Genomic DNA, 23,863 nt, shown 5'->3' with positions numbered 1-23,863 from the left:
TGTCAGGAGATCAAGTAGAAGTTGTAGGCCCCCACAGCACCTGAGAGATTACGTCTGCTGTGCTCACTAGGGGGGAAGGGGTGTTGTGTATTGAGTCAAAGGATTTTATATCTGTATTATTATTGTCTGTATTTGCATTAGGGTAAAGTAACTGCCTTTTGGTTCCAGAGGGTACAGCTACTATTGGTTCATTTAAGCTGCTGTATTTGGATCCTCTGTCTTATTGGTTCCCTCCAAAAGGCAGGACTGTGATTGTGTGATATTGTTCCCTCCAAAATGTATCCTTTCTTGCTAGTTCCCTGTCCCTATAAATGTAGCTTTCCTCTCCCCAGTCTTGAGTCTGGTTGCTTTAATAAAGAAGTGTTACTAGAGACTGTCTCCAGCATGTTATATCAGGAGAGCTGAAATCACAAACCCCACGTCACAACAGGGACGTCCCTGGAAAATAGGGACACTTGGAGGGTCTGCGAGTCTCTCCTCTCCCCACGCACAAGCAAATGCTGCCTGAAGGGAGAGGCTGAAGGAGAGCTTGCAGAGCAGTCCGCCCCAAGTGTGGCTCTGCTGGCCCTGTGCTACTCCCCAGACAGAGGTCACCAGGTGGCTAGGAACATGCAGCACAGCATGTGTGGGCTCTGAGCAAGCCTGCGGCGCACTGAATGTCTTGGCACCACTGCTGCCGTCCCATCTCATGAGATATAATAATAATAATAATAATAATAATAATAATAATAATAATCACACCAGACATTAAAAACTTCCCTAAACAGGGCTGCCTTCTGATGTCTTCTATGTGTCAGATAGTTGTTTATTAATTTGCTGTTTGTTTCCTTGACATCTGGTGGGAGGGCGTTCCACAGGGCAGGCAACGCTACTGACATCAGCTGACTTACTTCCAGCCGGGAAGCCATTCCCATTGAGTTCAGCCTGACATGGTTAGCAGTGTGTACCTGGTCGCTTTGCAGTGGGGCAGCTGAAGGCGCCTGATGAAACAATGTCTTGCTGTAAAGAGCTTGTGCCACAATAAACTGGGTAGTTTTCACTGCACCAGAGCAGACTCCTTAAATAGTGACAGGCAGAAATATGAGCCTCTTTCTACTCAGAACATTACATCAGCTCCTCGGGGGTCCGGGAGCTTCCTTCACGTGGCCCATTCAGGATGCCTCCCCTCACCCCCGCTTGATGTTTGAAGGCAGCCTCAGGCCATCTGCTCCATGCCTGGGAGAGGCGCTCATCACAATCAACTCCTATGTTAGGCATTGATTTTCAGGCTAGAAAATGTTGCCTTCACACCACTTTCTCTAAACCAACACTGCAATCCTATAGATACTTGTCTGAACTCAATGGGACTTACTTGTGAGTAGACTTGCATTTGCTGTTAGAATGTATGGATGACTTTGCCCATGAGCATTAATTTCAAAGGGATTTAACTGTTATTACTCCACTCCCTAGAGTGGCTGGGAAGGCCCAGCCAGATGGGCGGGGTATAATAAAATTAATTATTATTATTATTATTATTATTATTATTATTATTTCTGAAGCATATGGAAAAAGTAACATTTAATATTGGAAGTGAAGTGAAAAGAGATCTGGCTGACAGCCCAGTTCTAGGTTATATTCAACTCATAAATGGGTCCCTCCGATTTTTTACCTCCATTTAAATGTGCATAGAATTCTGGCATACAAATCTAATCATTTCTAATTCTTCTTGCCCAGAAACAGCCACGTCCACCTTTAACATGCCTGATGAAGCTTCGTTAAATCTTTCGAGTCTATTAAAGGAGTATTTTATTGAGATTAATAATGACACGGCCTACACTATGTTATATCACTAATCAATATTTTCCCGAGGTTTCAAGTGACCTAATTTGGTGAATGCCACTGTTGCATGCTAGGTAATAGTGCTAAATGTCAGTGTTATATGTGGCTATACTGATAAATTATAGAAACTGTATTTAATTATGAGTGACCAGGCTATATATGCTGTTTTCCTTTTTTTTGCAGCTCATGAATGTTAATTTGTCATTCCTCCTCAGTTTAAGATAAAAAACAATGCAGAGTAGTGTGTGCAATTTAGCATTCAAAAGAAAGGTTGATTCTAATCGTGGCAGAGGAAATAATTAAAATAAAGAACCAAAAAAATTTAAAAAACCTGTTGCATGCAAGCGAAGATTCCCCTTCTTCCCAGGTGCACACTCCAGGTGCCCAGCAGGGAAAGAGACAAATCTCTCCCCACCAACCACTGTCTTCCTTCCTTACTGCAACTATTTTTTTACACACACCTAAAAATTCAAGAACTGTGGCATCACAATTGTACCGTAGCCCTATCAGTGGTTACCAGGTTTCAGAAATCTATAAATGTAGAAGAAGAAGAAGAAGAGTTTGGATTTGATATCCCGCTTTATCACTACCCTAAAGAGTCTCAAAGCGGCTAACATTCTCCTTTCCTTTCCTCCCCCACAACAAACACTTTGTGAGGTGAGTGAGGCTGAGAGACTTCAGAGAAGCGTGACTGGCCCAAGGTCACCCAGCAGCTGCATGTGGAGGAGCGGAGACGCGAACCCGGTTCCCCAGATTACGAGTCCACCGCTCTTAACCACCACACCACTACACTCTCAGGTAACCACCCCTCCACCATTCCTCTAAGCTAGGTGTTGAGGATGTTTATAAGAGGATTGTCCCATTTTATCTCACAGAAAACCTGCAATGTAGACTAGGCTGAGACACAGAAAGTAGCCCAAGTTTGCCCATTGAGCCCCACAGCCCAGAAGATATTTGCCTGTCAGTTTTTCTGGTCCCAAGTGTGACACTGTATTCACCAGACCACACAGAAGCCCCAAAGCCTCGGAGCAAGTTAATGCTCGGACCAGCTGGTAACACACAAGCTGCCAGGTGTGGACACTTTTGGCCCAGCCATGGAATCTCTGTGCAGGGGTTCTTTTTGTGTTTGCATGGGGGAGGCAGGGTGGAGGGAACGACAATGCAAGCAGCAAGCTTCTATGCACCTAGCTGATGCAGAGGGGTTGTGCAGAGGCTCCATCTGAACGTTCCCCGTTGAAACCTGCAGCTCTGTAACTGGATATGTGGAGGAGGAAAGGTCTGCTACCCAACTCCTGAGTGCAAAATGAAGCAGAAAAAATGGTCGCCTGCATAGGCATCAGTTTGTTGCAATCTTTGGTTCTCAAATGCTGCCTCTACTCACGCTGATGGCCATAAGGCACGTCCGCCATGTTACTGTCTTTAACTGTTGCCTAAAAGACTCAAGGCAAATAAAAAAAGAAACTGATATTGGCATCAATGTGAATCTGCCTTATCTAATTCACCCTCCATTCAGTCTGCCTTACAAAAAAAGAAAAATTAAAATGTGGTTTTCACAAGGATCACAACTTCAAAAATTAATAAAAGAACAGCTTTTTGGATTAGAAAGGTATCTTTGTTGATTGAGAAAGCTGCCATAAAACAAGTTTACATCACTTACTTTCCTTCTTGCTGAAGAACTCTTTATAAAAATCCAAAGACACAAAAAAGAGGAAAGTAATAAATCGGTTATAATAATTAAAAGCTCCCATCAGGATATGAAAATGGGAAAAGGAAACCAGGTGTATCTTTTCAGGTGAGTCATTAATCCACCAAATGATTGGCATGTTGTAGATTTGCTGTTGCTCATTTCTCTCTGTTTACAACCATTGACAACTCCTGGCTCCCAAACTGGTTAAACATGGCAGACTGTGCCACTTTCCTTAGTGGGAGGCAGACTGGTGGCAGGAGATGCAAATAGGTACAAAAGGACAGAAGGGGCTCAGTTACTGCTGTCACAAATGCACTAGTGGCTTCGTAAAACTGGGGGGCACAGTGATATTCCTCAGTGGGATCTCTGGGTAAATGGAAATGTGTGGGCCTTGTTCCTAGAAGAAATGTTGCAGAGCCCTCAAGCATCTTCTGGCTGCCCTCAGCTTTCCCATCCAGACCAGCAAAGTGATTCAGAAGGCAGACAGATAGATGCAAAGACATGTATGGTACGATAAAAGATTTCTAAATGAAATTCTCTCCCATTTGCAAAGCTTTTGTAATAAATATAAACAATTTCACTCCCTTCTGTACACAAGAAAAATAAAGTGAGGATTCAGCTAAAAGAGAATAGTAGTCTTTAGTATGCTGAGCTACAGTTATTTTTGATTTCCCCATCATTCTTTCTCAGACGTAGTTGATATAGAAATGTTTCAAAGCTGTGCATACCAAAATTGTGAGCAGATGAATTACATGGAACCACAGCCGTCATAAGCAAAAAACTTTTCACAAGAAATAATTCATTTTTTTAAAATACATAATAAGCAAGAGGCCATACAATCATATATCTTCATTAGGTTGTACTATACAACTTTCCGTAAGGCTTTGTCAGTGTAGAATCTCCTCAATCAGCATTGGGAATTCTTTTTTAAAAATCACCTGTCACTCAAGAGAATCATTGACTAATCCTGTCTACTGCAAAGGAGGGGCCCTTTCCCAAGGTCAGTCAAAGGTGGTTGTTATTGAAGGATGTGGTGATTGCACATTAAAGAAACCTAAACCAGATTCTTGCCTGTTTAACTGCCAAAGGAATCCAAGGATGCTTTTAAGCATATAAAGAGCTATAGTCAAGCTGCAAAGAACTCCTCCACATAGAACTGTCATTTCCAATGTTCTTGGGGAAAGTTCTGTTGGTTAAACCAGTTTATAATTCACTAAGCAGAACTCCACTGGTGGAAACTGCATTGTAAGAAACCTCAAGCCACATGCCGGAGCTGAGACAGCACTTTCACTCAACCATAGCTTTCCATCACTTAAAGGTGTATGACTTGGCCCCAGCTTTCTCCATTTTAGAGAGGTGTAAATTTCAGGTGATCTATATGACCCATGCCCCTGAAGAACTGACTTTTGCCTTAGCTGCCTTCCAATTGGCTGAACAGAGATAATGAGAAAGACCTTTAAAGAAAAGGCATGCTCTAGGACTGTGCAATTCTGCAGCTCTTTCTGCACACAGGACTATTTGATCTCTTAATTTCTGCCTCTCATCTTGGGAGAAAACTGCTTCACAGATATCCTTCAGAACAGTGTTCCATTGGGAAATTGTAAAGGAGAAGAGAAGAATTCAGCAGTATGTTGTGTTTTATACGAAATCTCCAAGATCAGTACTTCTGCAGCAGCCTATATGTAAGAAACAGAAGCAAAAAAGTCTAAAATCTGGTTCTAATTCCCTACTGCAATGCTTATGTCTACATACGTATAGCATCAATATGTCACAGGTGGAACAGATGTGGCATGAGGACTTCAGGTCAGCAGAGTCAAATGGAAAGGTCTTTCTTCAGATCTCAGCAAGAAATTAACTAAGGATTCCTGTGCCTTATGATACTCCTCTCTGACAACTACAAGGATGAGAATATGAGGAGTTTTTAAACATTATTGTTACGTACTTTTACACAATCATCATTATGTGCCCTTAGCAGACAGAGATTTGAAGGTGCTGGCACAGATGGCAGGCAACTGAAACAGGCAAATGTGGTTTTCTCTCAGGTGCTTCCTATGCTCCAGGTTTCTTGCTCTCTGCAGGCAGATCTACACTACAAATGTGTACCAGCTTTAATCTTTTCAACAATCATGTTCTCTCTACCCTCCCCCAAAGAATCCAGCAAACTGTACTTTAGTGAGGAAGCTAAAATTATCTGCTAGGGCCAAACTTAAAATTGTGGGAGCCATTGCAGCACGGTCCTGTCCTGCCTCAGGCAGTAATACTGGAACCCACCCCTTAAGATACCAGAATCAGCCCTCCCAGGAACTGGAGCCATTGGGGGAGGGAAGGAACTGCGATATCGATTCCTCAAGCATTTGATATGACTGAGCCATGGTGCAGCAGCTCCCATACAAGGTAGCATCCGATGGGACACTGAGAAATTCCTAGCCTTCCCCACAGTTCCCTGAATTCTCTGGGAGAGGAGGTGACTGTTAAACCATTTTAAATCTATAGTGTAGATTCACCAAAGTGGAAACGTTAAACCATGCATTAAAATAACAATCATTGACACTGTATGTGAGTACAACATCCTTTCTAGGAAATTATCTATGCAAGAATGCTAGAGAAGAACGGTCTCAGGCTTTAGGATTGCTTTGCTGTTCTCAGGAGAGAAGTATTTACATTCTAAAGGGCTTCTAAAAAAAATATAGAAAAGTGGTCCCTGTTTCCCCAGGTATTTCTGAACACCTCCAGCCACAGACAAAGAAGACAGGTGGTGACTGACAAGCGTGAACCTCTTAAATTATACTCTTAGTTTAGATGGATACAAGAAGGGCAAATTCACAGTAAACCAATATTAAAAAGGCCTTTTCTGAAATGCTGTGGCAGCTCCAGTCCTAACGGTTGCTCCTCCGGTTGTGCTGATCTTTTTTAAAAACTAGATTTGTTCAAGAGTCTGCGAGAGAGCTCTTTTCTTCTTGCTGTAAAAGTCTTCCCTCCCCCTTTCCCCAAGCCATCGGCTTTTCTTTCTGCTTCCAGTTTCAGATCAGCCACTCCTTTTTGCTCTCGTCAATGGTCTCAGTAAAATTGGGGTCGTTGCTCATAATGGCTGCGTCAGCGCTCTCTGCAGATTCTGCCCCCTTGGCTTCGTTGGTGTGGTAAGTTCCCTTGTGGCGGAACATGTAGCGAATGAGGAAGACCAGGGTGCAGAGGATGGTGAAGATCACAACGGCAATGACACCTAACAGAGAGAGAAAGGCGGAAGGTTTCAGATTCAAAAACAAATGAGCAAACAGTTTAGTTTTCATATACTGTCTGATATGACATGGGTACAATATTGTCTCTGCAACCTCTCTCATGGTAACAGAGAAGGCCTCCCGTCTTATTGCGCCATTCTTCACGCATGTCCATTAACTGGCAAATAGTTCAGTGGGGCTTGTGCAGCTGACACTACAGAGTGCTGCACTTCATGCCACAGGGCCTAATTGGAAGAGCTGCTTCATGACACCCTTAATTCTAACTATAGTGTGGCATAGGCATTGGGGATGTATCCTGAATGAACCAGCTCAATTGCTGGCTGATTACTCCATCACAGTTGATCCTGGGTTAAGGATCCCCCCAAGATGCAAATCAAATAGGGCAAACCTGCCAGGTTGTCATTTGGGGAGATCTATGGCCCATTAACCACCATCTGGGCCATTGGACAGAAACCTTCCCCCGCAACGCCTTCACTGGGGTACCCTGAAATTTGAACCTGGATAGCTCACTTTTGCCATCTAGTGTCACATCTGTATGTTGCGCTTTACAACACATTTAAAACATTTTATTTGCAGCTGTATAGCTGAGTCCCCAATGCCTGTTTCTGCCAAACGTTTTGACAGTTGCTATGAGGAAGGCAAAACCCCCAGACAGGCCCAACTTGTCTGCGGGCAAATTCCTCCCTGGCCCCAAACGCAGCGGCAGATTGGTTCCGCAGCAAGGCCCACGTCCCTTCGGACAGAGCAGCAACCTACAGGGCTGGTGGGTGCGATGCCCAGCACAGCCAGTTTACATGCTGAATGTAGCAGGATATGCCATCAGAATTCAAACTACCTATCACGTACTGCTTCATAATTAAATGTCTTTATTTCCACTTGTTATGCACTCTGTCCCAACAGTTCTGGGAAACTAAGCACGGATATAGTTGGAAATTCTTTTCTCTTTGCTAGCTTAGCCTTGGAAATTATATGTGTGTTTTAAATTAGGTATTTAAAAAGATACTTGCAAACATCGTATCTTATCAGCATAGAAATCAACATTCCCTTCTGAAAGGCAGGACATGTACTTGCTTACCTCCAATAATAGCTGAATTCCTGTTAACACCACCTCCAATCACTTGACCATTGTAAGGAAGATCAGCACCTGGTGCACAAGAAAAAGCACGAGTTATTATTTACACCATGTCCTTTAGATATTTAGCCCCTCACTTTAAAATACCCGTGCTTTTCCTCTTCTTTTTAGGCCAATTTACAGGTGAAACTCGGAAAATTAGAATATTGTGGGAAAGTTCATTTATTTCAGTAATTCAACTTAAAAAGTGAAACTAATATATGAGATAGACTCATGACATTCAAAGCAAGATATGTCAAGCCTTTTTTTGTTATAATTGTGATGTTTATGGCGTACAGCTGATGAAAACCCTAAATTAACGATCTCAGAAAATTAGAATATTAAATGAAATCAGCAAAACAAGGATTGCAAATAGAGAAATATTGGACCTCTGTGAAGTAGAAGCATGCACATGTACTCAGTACTTGGTTTGGGATCCTTTTGCATCAATTACTGCCTCAATGCGGCGTGGCATGGATGCTATCAGCCTGTGGCACTGCTGAGGTGTTATGGAAGACCAGGATGCTTCAATAGCAGCCTTCAGCTCTTCTGCATTGCTCGGTCTCATGTCTCTCATCTTTCTCTTGGCAGTGTCCCATAGATTCTCTATGGGGTTCAGGTCAGGCGGGTTTGCTGGCCAATCAAGCACAGTAATCCCATGGGCACTGAACCAGGTTTTGGTACTTTTGGCAGTGTGGGCAGGTGACAAAGTCCTGCTGGAAAATGAAATCAGCATCCCCATAAAGCTCATCTGCGGAAGGAAGCATGAAGTGCTCCAAAATCTCTTGGTAGACGGCTGCGTTGACCCTGGACTTAATGAAGCACAGTGGACCAACACCAGCTGATGACAGGGCTCCCCAGATCAACACAGACTGTGGAAACTTCACACTGGACTTCAAGCATCTGGCATTGTGTGCCTCCCCATTCTTCCTCCAGACTCTGGGTCCTTGGTTTCTAAATGAGATGCAAAAGCTGCTCTCATCAGAAAAGAGATTTGGGGAGCCATGTCATGGCTGGAAGTGGGGGGAGATTGCTCTCAGAGTTGTTGAGCTTTTGGGGGGGGGCAGAGTTCGTGCCGCGCTTAATTACAATTGATGCCTGCTGCTGCAGCGGAGGGACCTAGCGACAGGGGCGGTGACATTCCTTGACCAATCGATTTAATGCCGCAATCGACAAGGATCATCTGCGATTGACCACGATCACCCCAGGGATCTCACTGTCCATCGCGGTCGATCGGTTGAACATGTCTGATCTACATGAAACTGCTGGGTGGGGTTATCCGGAGGTTTGGAGCATGTTGTCAGCAGTATACTGATGACACTCAGCTCTATTTCTCCTTTGCATCTGCAGGTGAGGCAGTGGAAGTGCTGGACCGTTGTCTTGCCTCGGTAATGGACTGGATGAGAGCCAACAAAGTGAAGCTCAATCCATATCGGACTGAGGCACTGTTAGCGGGTGGTTCCCTAGATCAGATGGGTGGGAGGTCGCCTGCTTGATGGGGTTACAGTTCCTCTGAAGGAAAGTGGTTCATAGCTTGGGGGTCCTCCTGGATCCTTTGCTGTCGCTTGAGGCTCAGGTGGCCTCAGTGGCCCAGAGTGTCTTCTATCAGCTTCAGCTGGGGGTCCAGCTATGCCCCTATCTGGACACGGATAGCCTAGCTACTGCTGTCTGTGCTCTGGTAACTTCAAGGCTAGATTACTGCAATGCATTATATGTAGGGTTGCCTCTGAAGATGGTTCAGAAACTTCAGCTGGTGCAGAATTCAGCAGCCAGGTTGCTCACCGGAGCGAGACGGTTTGAGCATCTTACACTGATCCTGGTCCAACTGCACTGGCTACCAAACAGTTTCCGCGCCCAATTCAAAATGCTGGTTTTGAATTACAAAGCCTTAAATGGTTCAGGACCACAATACCTGATGGACTGTCTCTTTCCATATGAACCTAAGTGGACCTTGAAATCATCTTCCGATGCCCTTCTTCGTGTGCCTCCTCCTCGAGAGTTCCGGAGGGTGGCAACATGGGAACGGGCCTTCTCTGCAGTGGCTCCTCGTCTGTGGAATGCTCTCCCCAGGGAAGTTCACCTGGCACCTTCATTATACACCTTTAGGCGCCAGGCAAAAATGTTCCCTTTTAACCAGGCCTTTGGTTGAACTTATTGACATCCAACACCCTTTTAGAATGTGGTTCTTTTTTTTTGGGGGGGGGGGTTATTGGGTTATTGCTTTTGGTTTGATTTTATATGTTGTGGTCATGTTGTGAACCACCCTGAGACCTCAGGGTATAGGGCAGTGTGTAAGTTGAATAAAAATATAAAATTAGAAAGGCTGAAAATTAAAGGTTTTATTGAGGAACACTGAGGAGCTAACTAATGCTTGGTTAAGAGCCTTGTCTATGAACTAAGAAATCCCTGATTAAAATCTCAGCTCAACAAATAGCTCCCTGGGTGGGGTCTTAGGTCAGCCATTATATTAACGCCACCACTTCCCTAAACAATAAAATAATACCTAAATAATACTCCCAGGACTACTCAGGACAGAATTCATTTATTCATTCATTTACAAATGTATAATCTGCACTTCCATAAAAAAATACAGCAAGGCAGAATGCAACATATAAAAATAAATCAACAAGGATATCAATAAAAGCACAAATAAATTCTTATTGTGCTAAGGAAACAATGTTTTAAAGGCCTGTTTAAACAGGCATTTGTTACAAATGAGACTCTGAGCAAATGTTTCCCTATTATTGGATTAAAATGCAGCAGAGCTATTGGGAACCAGAAAAAAGTGACCTCAAGTACCATATCTGGCTTGGAGGCCATTAGTCTGACCTGGACGACATTCCATAGGAACATGTCTCACTGCACATTTTACAGTGGCACAAACAGGATTCACCTTATGGAAATAACAGCAGGATAAAAATGACCACAAGAATCTGATCTAGTGTTCTGGAAATTAGAATCTTAACCAAAGGAATAGAGCAAAATCACAAAAATTGGAGATAAACTATAGCCGTTTCTTCAGAGCCATCTGTTCAAAGTGTAATTTTAAAACAGAGCACACCTTTTTGAGTCAACCTCCATCTTTCTGTCAGCACTTCCTCCTTGTTTCTTTTCTCTGACATTCCACAGATGTCAAAACTCTGCTTGACCAATCCCTAGCTTGATGCAGCTCACAAAACATGGCAATCTGCTAAGCTCCTCATCAAAACTTGTTCTGTTGCAGCAAACGTCAGTGTTTCTGGGATTATATTTGCAGCCTTGCTCCAGACAGGGGGTTGGGGGAAGAGGGAAACAAATGCTCCCTATTCTGCCTGTTCTTTGCTCCGTTATCAGACTTGCCTTCTAGACATGCATACTGCACACTGGCAGCCACCTTCTTAACTGTCAACAGCTTCCTGGCTAATTGCTTGGCTGTCCCTGCTCAGCCCAGCTCCTGGATCTCCCTAGCTCAGGATACTTGCAACAGGCAGGAAAAATATGAACCCAGTTCTCCTACTATGCCAAACTGGGTCTCCTTTTTATCTATGGTATGCCAATTTCCACAATTATTTTCCATACATGCTTCAACTCCTGTTCAGATTGCATTTTACCATGTCTTTATAGAGGAATCCTAGAAGGAGCTTTGCGGAGAGGATGGAGTGCTGGGTCCTCTGTCACATCTGAGGTCCTGCTGCCTCAGAGGCTATGCCCCTTTTCCATAGGCAGAGAGGGGCCTGTGTGCCATCCTAATCTCACCCCCCGGCACCAACACCAGGTGTTATGATTGAACCCTCAGTTTCACTAATTTTTGAAATTTGCAGGTCATGTAAGTCCCCATCTGGACACACACATCACTATGTAAACTCAAAATCCATACACTCCAGCTGTGTTTTGCTCTCATGCACCCCACATGTCAGCAACTCCCAATGGTGGTGGCCTGACACCGTCTCCTCGGAGCCTGGCTCTCGTGACCACCAGTAGCACCAACCAGCCAAGAAGGTAGCGGACTCAGGGCAAACTGTTGGCCATGAACAAACTGTCACCCTCAGACAAAGCAAAGTGCAAACTGATTTAAGTCAGGATCTTGTAGTTCTGAAGTGAGTGCTCCAGGTAGTCTTGGGTCTTAAAGCCAGTATGACATCAAGTAACATATTTTTTAAAGCTTAGGTTCTGAACTGAGGTTAATTTATTTTTATTTTTGAGAGCTAAGTGCTTGTCAGTCCTCCCAGTGGCTGAACATTAACTGGCCAACCCTCTGGAAGACAGGAACAGATTTACTTCTTGCAGAGCAACTGGGTGGAATATTGGCTGTCTGTTTCCCTTTTCATCTCTGGAAGTGAATGGACCATAACTTTACTTTCCTGAAACGTGACAAATGAATGGGGGCAGGGGATATCAGTAAGGGGCCCTGGTCAGCCACAGCTTCTGCCCTGGAAGTCACAATGCAGTAGATGTTCGTGCATAGCCAACAATGTCGTACATCAAATTTTCAAAGTGATATAGAGCACCTTGTTCATATAGCGCACCCCCTTTCCCCTTCTGGTATTGTATTTCACAACCTTGCTGCTTGCCTAGCTTGACCACAGAGAAGGATGGCTGATATACTGGTTATGCTTGCTTAAGTTATTGCCTCCAATAGAGTTTTATGAGCAGAGCTTACAATTCACCTGTTAAGGAGAGAAGAGCAAGCCCTCTTCACAATTAATGCAGAATATGAAATATGGCAGTGCTCTCCAAGGAACTGTAAAGCTGAATACTCACCAAACTCGAACACAAAGATATAGTCACCAGTAATGGGCCCAAAGGATTGCCTGCTTTGGTGGCAGGAAAATGCTTTTATGGGAAAATTGTGCACATGAATCAGTTTCCAATGACAGGCCTTCTAGATGAGTGCTTCATGTAAGATATATGAAAGTGGGCATCAGCTTCCTTCTCTCACTGATCACAGCAGCAGTTTACACACATGGTCTCTTCATGAAGGAGTGAGCTGTGCAGAAAGGCAGTCCATGGAGGGCCATTGCACACACAGTGCAGGGCAAATCCAGGTTGCCCATCAAGTGTATGTCAGCAGGGAGTAAGTTGCACCCAATGCTGTCTACCTGATAGCTGTACTTCTAGGGTGCACATTTGGTGTGGGGAGCTGGATCACCTTCCATGGGCCATTTTGACAAATGGACAGGGAAGTCATATGATATAGGGTGATCACAGTCCCCTTGTTTCTTTCTAACTCCAGCTTTAATAATAAAAACAGACTAGGACTGCAAAGGAAGATTCTTTTGCAAGGCATGGTTGCAAAAGATAAATTTTGTGCTGCTTTCAGCAGGGATTAGCTGCATTCAGGAGTTTCTCTTGCAATCTCTCCCAAGTGCAGTCAATCCCAGCAGGGCTTGCAGTCAAGGCTGAAAGCAAGTCCCGCTTGTGGTTCAGCTGCACTGCAGACTTCTCAAATGGAACAAATCCTAGTGGGACTTGTACTTGGTGCCAGATTTAAAATCCCTGCCAGCAGACCCTCCAAGTGTCCCTATTTTCCAGGGATGTCCCTGATTTAGAGAAGCCATCCCGGTTTTTGATTTGATCTCAGAATGTCCTTCTTTTTCTTAGGATGTCCCTATTTTCATTGGAGAAACATTGGAGGGGATGGAGTTATCCAACCCCCTAAACCATCTGAAGGCAGCTCTGTATAGGGAAGTTTTTTTAATGTTTCATGTTTTTATAAATGTTGGAAGCTGTCCAGAGTGGGTGGTGCAACCCAGTAAGATGTGTGGGGTATAAGTAGTAAAATTATCATTATGAAATGGGATGTCCCTATATTCGTCTGAGAAATGTTGGAGGGTATGTGCCAGTGAATTCAGTGGCAGAATACTAACTCTCTCTACTAATCTCTCTTCAGGCACATATATTTATATATTGCTTGTATTTATTTTAAATATACCCAGATTTCCAGAGGCCCAAATTAGCTCAATTTCAGAAGGCTTGAAACAGCAGTTAGAGAAAGTGGCTGTTCGCCCCCCGCCCCCCCGTTATAGTGTGTGTGAGAGAGGGCAAGGGAGACTCAGAGAAGCACCAAGGAAACAGCTATTACTCTGCCTTCTCCACACAGGCAGAATTTCTAGGAACGATCCTTTCCATGGGAGAGCTGCGCCTGCCTTTGCTTCTCCCCATCTTCCTGCTGCTCCATGGCATTAAAATTCTGCTCAGGGCTGCGCAGAGCAGCTTGAAATGCCCGGGTCTCTTAGGGAGAGCTGCTAGAATTTATGGCTTTGGCTGGCAGCTGAGCCTCAACTGTCTGCAGCTTCTGATGAAGTGTCTGGGTGGAGTATATATTGCCATTAAGTTGGGCAGGAGGAGAAGGGTGTGTTGCATCCAAGAACCAGGCAAGATTGAAGCTCTCTTTCCCTCTCCTTTCCATTAGGGAAGATTTATGGGAAATTCAAGCACCATCATTAAGTCATTTGGGATCCAAAGAACAGAGCTGCTAAAGCTGCGCCAGATGAAAAGAAATTGGGGCCAACCACTCATTAAATAATTTTAAGCTGATTCAACTCTTGCTTTTAAAGCAATTAATTAAATGGAGCTATTGTAAACTTTTCAGCACATATGCGCTTATGCTATACTGGATGGCATATGAAGGAGGAATGTAGAAAACTGCCTTATCCCAAAGGAGACCCCTGGGTCCATCCATGTGCTTTGCTGGCTGGCAGCAACACCCAGGAACGATTTCGGGAATTGGCCTGAAGGTTTTCTGTGTGCACAGCATGCACTATTGTGCATTATGCTCATTTTAGTAGGGCAGTTGGTGTTCACAGCTGTTTGTGGCTGTTATCCATCTTGGCTTTAACTTTTATTGAAATTTTATTTTGAGTTTTATAAATTACATAAACTATCCAGAGAGCAAATGAAATACTAGTGAAATAAATAAATAAATAAATAGGATCCATGGATGTGTTCCACCTTAATTCTCTGGTATCTAATTATTTCTACCCAGGGCAGCCAACATTCAGGACAGTTTAGCACAGAACATGGTTGTGGCTGGCATCTGTCTGTCTCTGGAGACAATGGAGGAAAGTGCCGTTGGGCTTATGAAATAACTGGGCCCAAACTGGATGTGCTGCTTGGTTTCTTGCAGCAGAAGACTCATGTGGAGGAAGGGGCAGGGCTGTCACACATGAGGAAAACCATGAGGAGGAAAAGCTAAGAAGCTCCTTCTACCACATGTGTCTTTTGCAGCACATTATTATGGCTGCATTTTTTTAAAAAAAAAACCTAAGATGATGATCATGACGACGACGATCTATTCCCCCCCTCCAGCAAGTGCCTTTACCTTGTTCTGCGGCAGAACCGCCCCCCCCCTCACACACATGCAGTTCATAAGGAAATATATGCTTCCTCAGGTATGTACTAAATTAACTGTAACGCCAACTATTGTGGGAAAGGACCACAGTTCAGTGGCCTACAGAATGTCACTGATTCAATTGCCAACATCTCCAGCGAAAATGTTCAGGTGGAAGATGTCTGCCTGAGACGTTGGAGGGATACTGCCAGACAGATTAGGCAACGCTAGGCTAGAAGCGGAGCTATTTATTTTTTATATTTATTTATTTCACTTATATGCCGCTTTATCAAAAGATCCCAGAATGGTGTGTAACTATCTATAATGTGTTTTTAATGTTACAGTTAATTTAGTACATACCTGAGGAAGCATATATTTCCTTATGAACTGCATGTGTGTGAGAGGGGGGGCGGTATTATGGTGAAAACATAATAAAAAGCATACAGGCAGACAGCCTAGTAATAAAATAAGTCTTCTCTCTAAGCCACTTCACCTGAACATGGTTCGATTTTTGCACTTGAGAAAACAACAAATGCAGCTACTCCTTTGGAAACTGAAACCTCTAATAGTCCGCATGTGCTGGTTGCTTAAACCATGGGCTGAAGAGGCTGCAGTGAGGTTGCTATCTATGTGGAAAGCAGAATCAGTTATTTTTGCTCTCTACATATTTAGCAGTCTTTCTTTTTTTATTTCTTGGTGCAGTGTGTCTTTCACTCAAGTTTGTATAATGTATTCCTACACGAAAAAAGGCAGACAAAGAAGTTAAGGATAGGATAAATTTGGTTTTTTTTTTAAAAAAAGTATAGTTATTTTAAGAACAGCTATGGGAAATTTTGCATTGGTGTGTCTTTGAAATCTCTGTGTTTTCTACTCCACAAACAACAAAAACAATTGTGTGCTTGTATGCGATTTCCTGATGGTTTTGAATTTGATGACAATTAAAATCTACATGTAAAACCAATTATTATTTTAACTCATGATTCCTTTGCCTCCTCTACCTAAACACAGGACGCAGCTGGGGTTCTGAAGGGAAGACAGAGGCTGCTTGGCCCTTCCTACATCTTTGGAAAGGAAGAGCGACTGGCTGAGTCCTGCTGCTCCATCGCCGGCATGAAAAGTCACCAGAGCCAGCGGGAAAGGGGGGCAATTACAAAACAATATCATGCTTTGAGATAACCATTTGGAACTGCAGCAGAATATGAACATGGTCACAGAAGCCGTATTTATAAGGTCAAAATAGATGTTATCTCTGGAAATGTGAGGCTTCAGCCCTGAGATAACAGGGAATTTGGGGTGGGGATCCAGGGGCGCCTTACCCATAGAGGCTAGTGGCTCAGGGCACCAGGGCGCCAAGTTCTGGAGAGCGCCAGGGAAGAGGCGGAGGCTGGATGCGGGGTCTCCCGGCATCAGCTCACCGCTCTCGCCTGCCGTACTGCGCCAAAGCAGTGTCGCACCCGGAGCCTCCATCTGCCATGGCCACCGTGGCACAAAGCAGCCAGCCGAGCTGGGAGGTGCCGTGTCCAGCCGCTGCCCGCTTCCTCCTGCCCCACCAGCAGCGCTGTCCTCACTAAAAATCTCTGGGAAATGGGGGGGGGCGGGGGGCAGCGGAGGTAGCTATGCACCACAGCACCGGATATGCTTAAGACGGCCCTGTGGGGATCTGAGCTTGCCTGGGGGCAACAACCTCCTCAAAGGGCTTCCTTAGCTGACCTTAAGAAGCCTCCAGGTTTCTTCTGTGCCAATGGTGCCTCTCTGCCCTTGCAGCAGCTCTCTAAGGGACTGCTGGCGGGGGCGGGGGGGAGTCCCTCGTAATATTCAGATTGGCCCTAACTCTAGCAGTGGATCTGGCTGAAAACTGATCTTCCACTTTTCATCATTTCCAAGGATTGTTCTGGTAAAAAGTACTATGATTATCAGCGCCAAGAAAGAAAAATCTATGCCAATTTTCTGAACTTGATTTCATCGCATTTACCAAAATTAGAAGCACCAGTAAAACAACAATTACATGCAAGACAATCCACAGGTCAATCTGCCACTGCTTCACACTGGAGGTTAGTGTCTTTAAGATAAATGCAGTAGTCATAAACTTATAGCAGCAATGAAAGAATAAACTATAATGGATACTCAAGCCATCAGTTTAGAAGCAATTGTGTGTGTGTGTGTGTGTGAGAGAGAGAGAGAGAGAGAGAGAGAGAGAGAGAATGTTCACTATTATTCTAATCTCACCATCATAACAGATGGTGAGTTATATTCTAACCATACATTCTGGAAGCAGCTTCAGGGGTCGATTTCAGGATTTTCTCATCCAGTCTCGACTTACCTGAATCGGAATGCCACGGATCCGTTGCAGAAGACATTGGTTGGATGGTTTGCGGGTTCGCACCACAGTTGGATTCCACAAGTTCTCCTTCTGTGTGGATGCGAGAGGAGATGTTTGTGGCTCTCAAGGCAGCCTTGAGTGGGGCAATCTGGTTGAACTGGACTCTGGACAGGCAGCCAGAGAATCCCGGGGTATTGTATTTTCGGATCTCTTGGTCAATTTTTCCAAGTTCTGGAGGACAGAGGAAAGGAAAGGCTTTTCAACAGAGTTCACTGAAGAAGGAACCAGCAGCATGATCCTGCTCCGTGCTTTTAATCCCCACTTTCAGAAAGTTAGGCACACGGCACTTTGTAAGTAGTCTATCATACCCTCCAAATGCCCTGATTTCCCAGGGACAGTCTCACAATAACGAAAGCCATCGGGCTTCTATTTTCCCCACCACTGCTGCCACCACTGAGCTCAGAGAGAAGGATGAGCCGGTGCTTGTCCTGGGCAGCAGCGAGGGAGTGTCCCATTGCCTCTCCATGGCTGCTGGTGGCCTCCTCCCTTGGGCAGCTCCTAGCAACTGCTGGCCATCAGGTGAGAAGGACAGGCTGCCGCTGCCGAGGGGCCGGAGGAGGGCAGGGCTGCCCTGGTGGGGAGAAAGGCAGAGCAGAGCACAAAGAGTCTTTGTGCACTTGCCTCTAGTCTTGCCCTTTTCTAATATTTATTTATTGATGTGCGCTTTTCTGTTTGTAAATCCACCAAAGAATAAAATAACATCAGGATAAAGGGGTTTTCTCAGGATGGTGAAGTGGGTGAGTGCTGTGGTGGAAGGACAAAAAGGGGGATCAGTTGGGGGGGGAGTTAGAAATGTCCCTATTTTCATCTGAGGAATGTTGGAGGGTATGGTATATACACCATATGAGCTGCTCCTTCTACCCATCACTTCCCTTGGGCTGAAGTTCTTAAACTGAATTTATGACGCCAGCATAGGTTCATGGGCTGAAAACCAATCTGTCCCTAAAAGCTCTTGTACCTGGCCCCCTCAGTCCTGGGGACTTTCGTTTTCTTGGAGTGCTGAAATAGTCACAATAATAGTCACCCATGCAGTGAACTCCCTTTTGCAACCTGCCTTTACACACGTGTTGAAACAGCTCTCATTCCTGCCAACCCTCCCGCTTCAGCCAGGCGCTCTGCTTTTTTTAAAAGCAGCACTTACATTTATCCTGCACTAGACAAATCAACCTGTGTCCCAACCCAAACAGCCATTTACAGGGTTTTAAAATTTTTTTTTTAAAAAAAAGAACTGCGAAGAAACACTGGGGATTGAGTGGGGAGGAAATGTGGTGTTATGGGCACAAGTCAACAGACTGGCCTTTCCCTGATCTGCTGGAAACGTAATAGAACTGTAGTCCCCTCAACTCTCTTGAGCTGCAATGGGAATATAAACCTAGGTCAAGACAGACACCTTCAAACCACTTCCAGCACTTCTTCACCTATGTTTGTAGTAAAGGCATTCTCCGGGGATATGTGTGTGTGTCTCTGTGTGTGTGTGTGTGTGTGTGTGTGTGTGTGTGTATCTCTTCTCCTATTGAAAATTGAGAAACTATAAAGAAAGAATCATGGGCATAGCCAGGCTTTATTTGGGGGGTGGGCAGAACCAAGTTATCTGCGACGTAGTTGGGCAGGCAGGTAGTCATGTTGGTCTGCCATAGTCGAAACAAAATAAAAAAATTCCTTCCAGTAGCACATTAGAGACCAACTAAGTTTGTTATTGGTATGAGCTCTCGTGTGCATTCAGGTATCTGAAGAAGTGTGCCTGCACACGAAAGCTCATACCAATAACAGACTTAGTTGGTCTCTAAGGTGCTACTGGAAGGAATTTGTTTCGCAATTGGGCAGTTAGTTAAGTATTTTTTTTTATTTATTTGGTTTAGGGGGAACATTGCCCCCACCCCACCCCCTGGTTACGCCCATGGTAAGAATGGGGACTCTAATCTTTAAAGTAGGCTGTTGCTGTGTCTGCCTTTATTACAATGCTTTATCATCCATAGAACACTTAAAACCTGCAAATGACTTCCTAATCATTTACTTGTTCCAAGCCTCAGTAAACAGCTATAATTTACAAGATGCAAAAGCAAAGGCTGATAGATTGTGCTGGTGACAGTTACAGAATTGGACAAACCAACTAGAATTCCACTTTTTCTCATTTTCCTCTTAAGATAAATGTGCTAATGGGATTTCTCATTAAAAATGGAATTAGGAAGGCAGGCATTCAAATAAAAACAATTTTGCACCTACCCCCCCCCCCGCCATTTGCAATTAAAACTAGACAGATGCTCATTTAGAACTGAGCAATATATATACACATTCAGCTTTCAGGAAGAAATGCTCCCATAAAGTTCAGGACTAAGAGAGCAAAAAGGGACATGAAGCCTGGATAGCAACTTGGTGCTGATAACACCAAGGTTGCAGGTTCAATCCTCACAGCTGCCTATTCCTCTACTGCAGGGGGTTGGACGAGATGATTCGCAGGGTATCTTCCAACTCTACAATTCTATGTTTCTATGTCAGCTGCATCCACAAGGTTGAAATCCAATAGTTCATCCAACAGACTCCATTGGATATTTCTGCCAATTCATTCTGCCCCATTTGCAGCTGGAGCCATTTATGCCTTTGGGAAGCAGAAGAGGCCCAGCGACCTCATCCAAATCTTGCACCAATGGAGGTACCTAGTAGGTTTGGAGCTGAACCAAGACAAATGTTTAAAGCATGTCAAGGCAAAAGGTTACCAGTTCAGACTGACACTAATAATTAATGGCAAGAGTTTCTTCTGATAGACTAGAAGAAGAAAAATTATTGGGTTCAGAGCTGGATATAGAAAACCTATACAATACAGAAAAGTGAAGGCTTTTAAAAGGAGAAATGCAGGAATTAAGGCTGCTGGCAGCATGTGAAGATTACTGAAATGATGCACAGAATGTGCTTCAGACACTCTAAACATAAATGCCAACTATTATTAGTAATACAACGTAATGACAAGAGAGCTGGCAAAACCCAGCTGAAAGTGTCCATGAATGGCTGATTCACACTCAGCACTGAAATTGGGATGGCCAGGGCTAGGAAAAAAGTAAGGAAAAAGAACTCAGCACACACATTTAGCTTACTAAAGAATTCTATACAAATATATTGTTCCTGAAAATTAACAGCCCATATTTCTGCATATAGCTCTTGAGCATCATGCGTTTCAAACACGTTTCTGTTCTTTTCCAGCACCAAGTTGTCTCTGTTAACACAGCTGGTAGTCTGGACCTGCACTCTAGCAGAACATGGATTAACATTTCAACATCAACATCAAATGTGACATTTTGGCTGTAACAGGGAATCCAGCTTCATGTTCTCCTTGACTGTGCAAAATAAATAAAATGGAACCTCACCACGGTCATTTTTGTGCTGAATTGGACAAGTTTAAATTGGAGGCACTGAAAAGTAACAATGCAGCATCCATGTTTGAGCTTCAGCTCCTCAGAACAAAAGTGGTTCATTCACTGGGACAGCAGAAACACCGGGTGCATCTAAACCATAAACTGGCTTCTACCACCTGAAACACCTTGCTTAGGAAGCGCTCATTTCTGTCCAGGAAATAATTGCCATGTATCTCTGGGACCAGTGATGTTGTTCCATAAGGAGCAGTTGTGCTACCACCTGTTCATGCAATTATGTGCTCACCAAACCCTGGACCCTGCTGGTCAGTCCCATCCCTAGCTAGCTCAATTTTTTTACGACATGCAAGGATTAAGAGGGCATGTGGCCTCCTAAACTGCTGCAAGCACCTTATCCACATCCTGAGGACTCAGAGGCTGAAACTGATCTTACGAAACCAGACTAGACGGGACACTAGGGTTGCCATATTTAAAAAAAATATCCTGACACCTGCAAAATTCCCCCCGATGCCATTTTTACACCCCAAAACAAGGACATGTCAGGAATTTTCCTGAGGTATGCAAGTCTACGGCACACTGCACACTTCCTCAGGACCTGTCACAACAATAGCATCAAAGTTGTTGCGGAGGTGCATGATTTTATCCGCTGTCACAGTAGACTTCTGGGAGCTGCAACATCCCATTCAGCAGGTAACATGTTAGGAAGCATCATACCACTTAGAATAGGTCTGCTGCCCAACTGCTTGAAGATACAATGAAGGCAGCAAAGTAGACCTTCTTTGCTGTCTTCAGTGCATGATTATGTGCTCTAACATATTTGCCACAAAAGCAATGCAATTTGTTTTGCAGATATTAATATTGTACAGCTTGATGAATAAGCAACTGGAATAAAAATTGTCCATACCCATAAATATGATTCAAAAGCTTTACTAACAGAACTTGCTCCAAAAACAAATACAAAAACAAATAATGATACATCCAAATAGTTCTACAGTCATACCTTGGTCTCAAACATTTTGGCTCCCGAATGCCACAAACCTGGAAGTGAGTGTTCCAGTTTGTGAACATTTTTTGGAAGCCGAACGTCCAACGCGGCTTCTGATTGAGTGCAGGAAGCTCATGCAGCCAATTGGAAGCTGCACCTTGGTTTTCGAAAGCTGAATGGACTTCCAAAACAGATTCGTTCGAGAACCAAGGTATGACTATATAGTGTCATGTGCATGTTCAGCAAGGCTTATCTTCTTGCAAATTTGAAACTACTCTCTCTCCACACAGACTCTGTTTGCCTGGAGCTGTTCTCCTGTATCTTTATGAGACACCCTGTACAATTACACTATTAATGGTTTGTTGGTCTTTAGAAAAGTGGAAGATACTTGGCTAAATGCCTGCAAACATGTTTTTCAGCTGATCTTAGTGATATTTGGCGTCAGCTTATGGTGAGAGAAATGATATAGCAGGGAATAATGAAGGTGAAATGCACCCAGTTTGATACTTAGAAGATTCTTGACATTTCAAATCAGTTTGAGCACTCCAACTGGAACTGCATTATGTGTGTTACCACATGAAAAATTACAAGAGCAGGAATCCTAAATATACAGCCTGCTTCATGGGTAAATAAAGCTCTGGAAATAATGATGGTGCAGGTTGGGGGGGGGGAATTGTGGGGCTAAAATTTACCTGGTGCAGAAATGGTGCAGAATGATTTCAAAGCAATCCATTACAATGGCACATGGGGTTTACAGTGGCTTATTCAATGAAAAAAACGACAAAAACTCTATGATTTACAACTATAAGAAAATATTGTATTTACCATGTACAGTTTGCATTCCACCAGGACCATGCAAACCCCGTCTCTCCCTCTCCGAGTCTGACCCAACCTGGCCCCTTTCCCTCAAACTCCTCCCCCTGGCCACCCCCCCCCCCCCCGTGCATAACAACTGTCACTCTGACTCACGGCTCTCCTCCACATGGACCCTGCCTCTGCCAGCACAACCTCCTGCTCAGGATCTTGCTCTCCGCGTCCAACCAGACCCACTTTCTGCCTCTGCAGTTTGGACGATGAGGAAGAGGAGCACAAATAGGTGAAGTCAAAACAGGACAGGATACACTTTTCTCCCAAAAAAGGGTGATCCCAGTTTTCTAGGGATGGGGGGCAACCCTCCATCCAGCACATATCATTGCAGTGCTGAGAGATCTGCACTGGGTGCCTGTTAAGCACAGAGCCAGTTATAAAGTTCAGCCACTGACAGACAAAGCTCTAAATGACTCCAGGGTCCTGAAAAACCCTCTTCACCTCCCTTGCCCAGGCAGGGCATTAAGATCAGCAAAGGAACCTGGTTTGTTTTGTGATGGCCTGATGTTTACCAGCATGTAGCAACACGGAGGCTGGATTTCAAACTGAAGGCAATATGTGATGCCTTTGAAATAGGTGGTGCTTCGTCTGTTTTGGGGTTCTCTTCTGCCAGCAGTGCAAACATCCCCCTGAACGTGGCCTCTTGGCCTCGTTGTTTAAATCACTTAAAAAAGTGCTGCTATTTTTCTAGAAAAAGAGGTGCTGGAGCTCTCCAGGAACTCTGCCCTCATTCTCTCAGAATGGCAATGGCGCCCAATGGAGAGATGCTGGAGTTCCAGCTGAAAAAAGCCCTGGCTTTAAACTGTTTTAATTGCTATGGTTTTTAACTAGCTTCTTTTATTGCATATTTTAATTAGGATGTTTTAAATGTAACTGTTTTGCTGCATATTTCCACAACGTGTGGATTTCACAGTTACAAAATGCTTAGAAGCCATTTTGGCATGGAAACAAAGTGTAAATTAAATAATAATAGTGATGCAGAACAAAGATTTCCAATGACAGGCAAGCACAACCATTTTAATTGAGTAATTTCATTTGGTTCCTTGAAAGAGTGAGAATGGAAATGGAACCCGCAAGATCCCAAACCATTAAGACTGCCAAATTG

The 23,863-nt window shown here is 44.0% G+C and overlaps 1 protein-coding gene across 1 annotated transcript in view; it reads right to left on the bottom strand.

Moving 5' to 3' along the window:
• Positions 1 to 4,125: 4,125 nt before the first annotated feature.
• The window catches only part of CNTNAP2 (contactin associated protein 2), a 1,044,505-nt gene continuing 1,024,767 nt past the window's right edge, over positions 4,126 to 23,863 (bottom strand). The window contains exons 22-24 of the mRNA XM_080975740.1: positions 17,482 to 17,712; positions 7,817 to 7,885; positions 4,126 to 6,725 (exon numbers count right to left, since the gene is read on the bottom strand). Of these exons, the coding sequence (XP_080831866.1) occupies positions 6,526 to 6,725; positions 7,817 to 7,885; positions 17,482 to 17,712 (500 nt within the window). The 3' untranslated portion in view covers positions 4,126 to 6,525. The remainder of the gene's footprint in view (positions 6,726 to 7,816; positions 7,886 to 17,481; positions 17,713 to 23,863) is intronic.

This window comes from Podarcis pityusensis (genome assembly GCF_964106645.2).
Source record: "Podarcis pityusensis genome assembly, chromosome: 12".
NCBI classification, from domain to species: domain Eukaryota; kingdom Metazoa; phylum Chordata; class Lepidosauria; order Squamata; family Lacertidae; genus Podarcis; species Podarcis pityusensis.
This window is presented reverse-complemented; position numbering and strand designations above follow the sequence as displayed.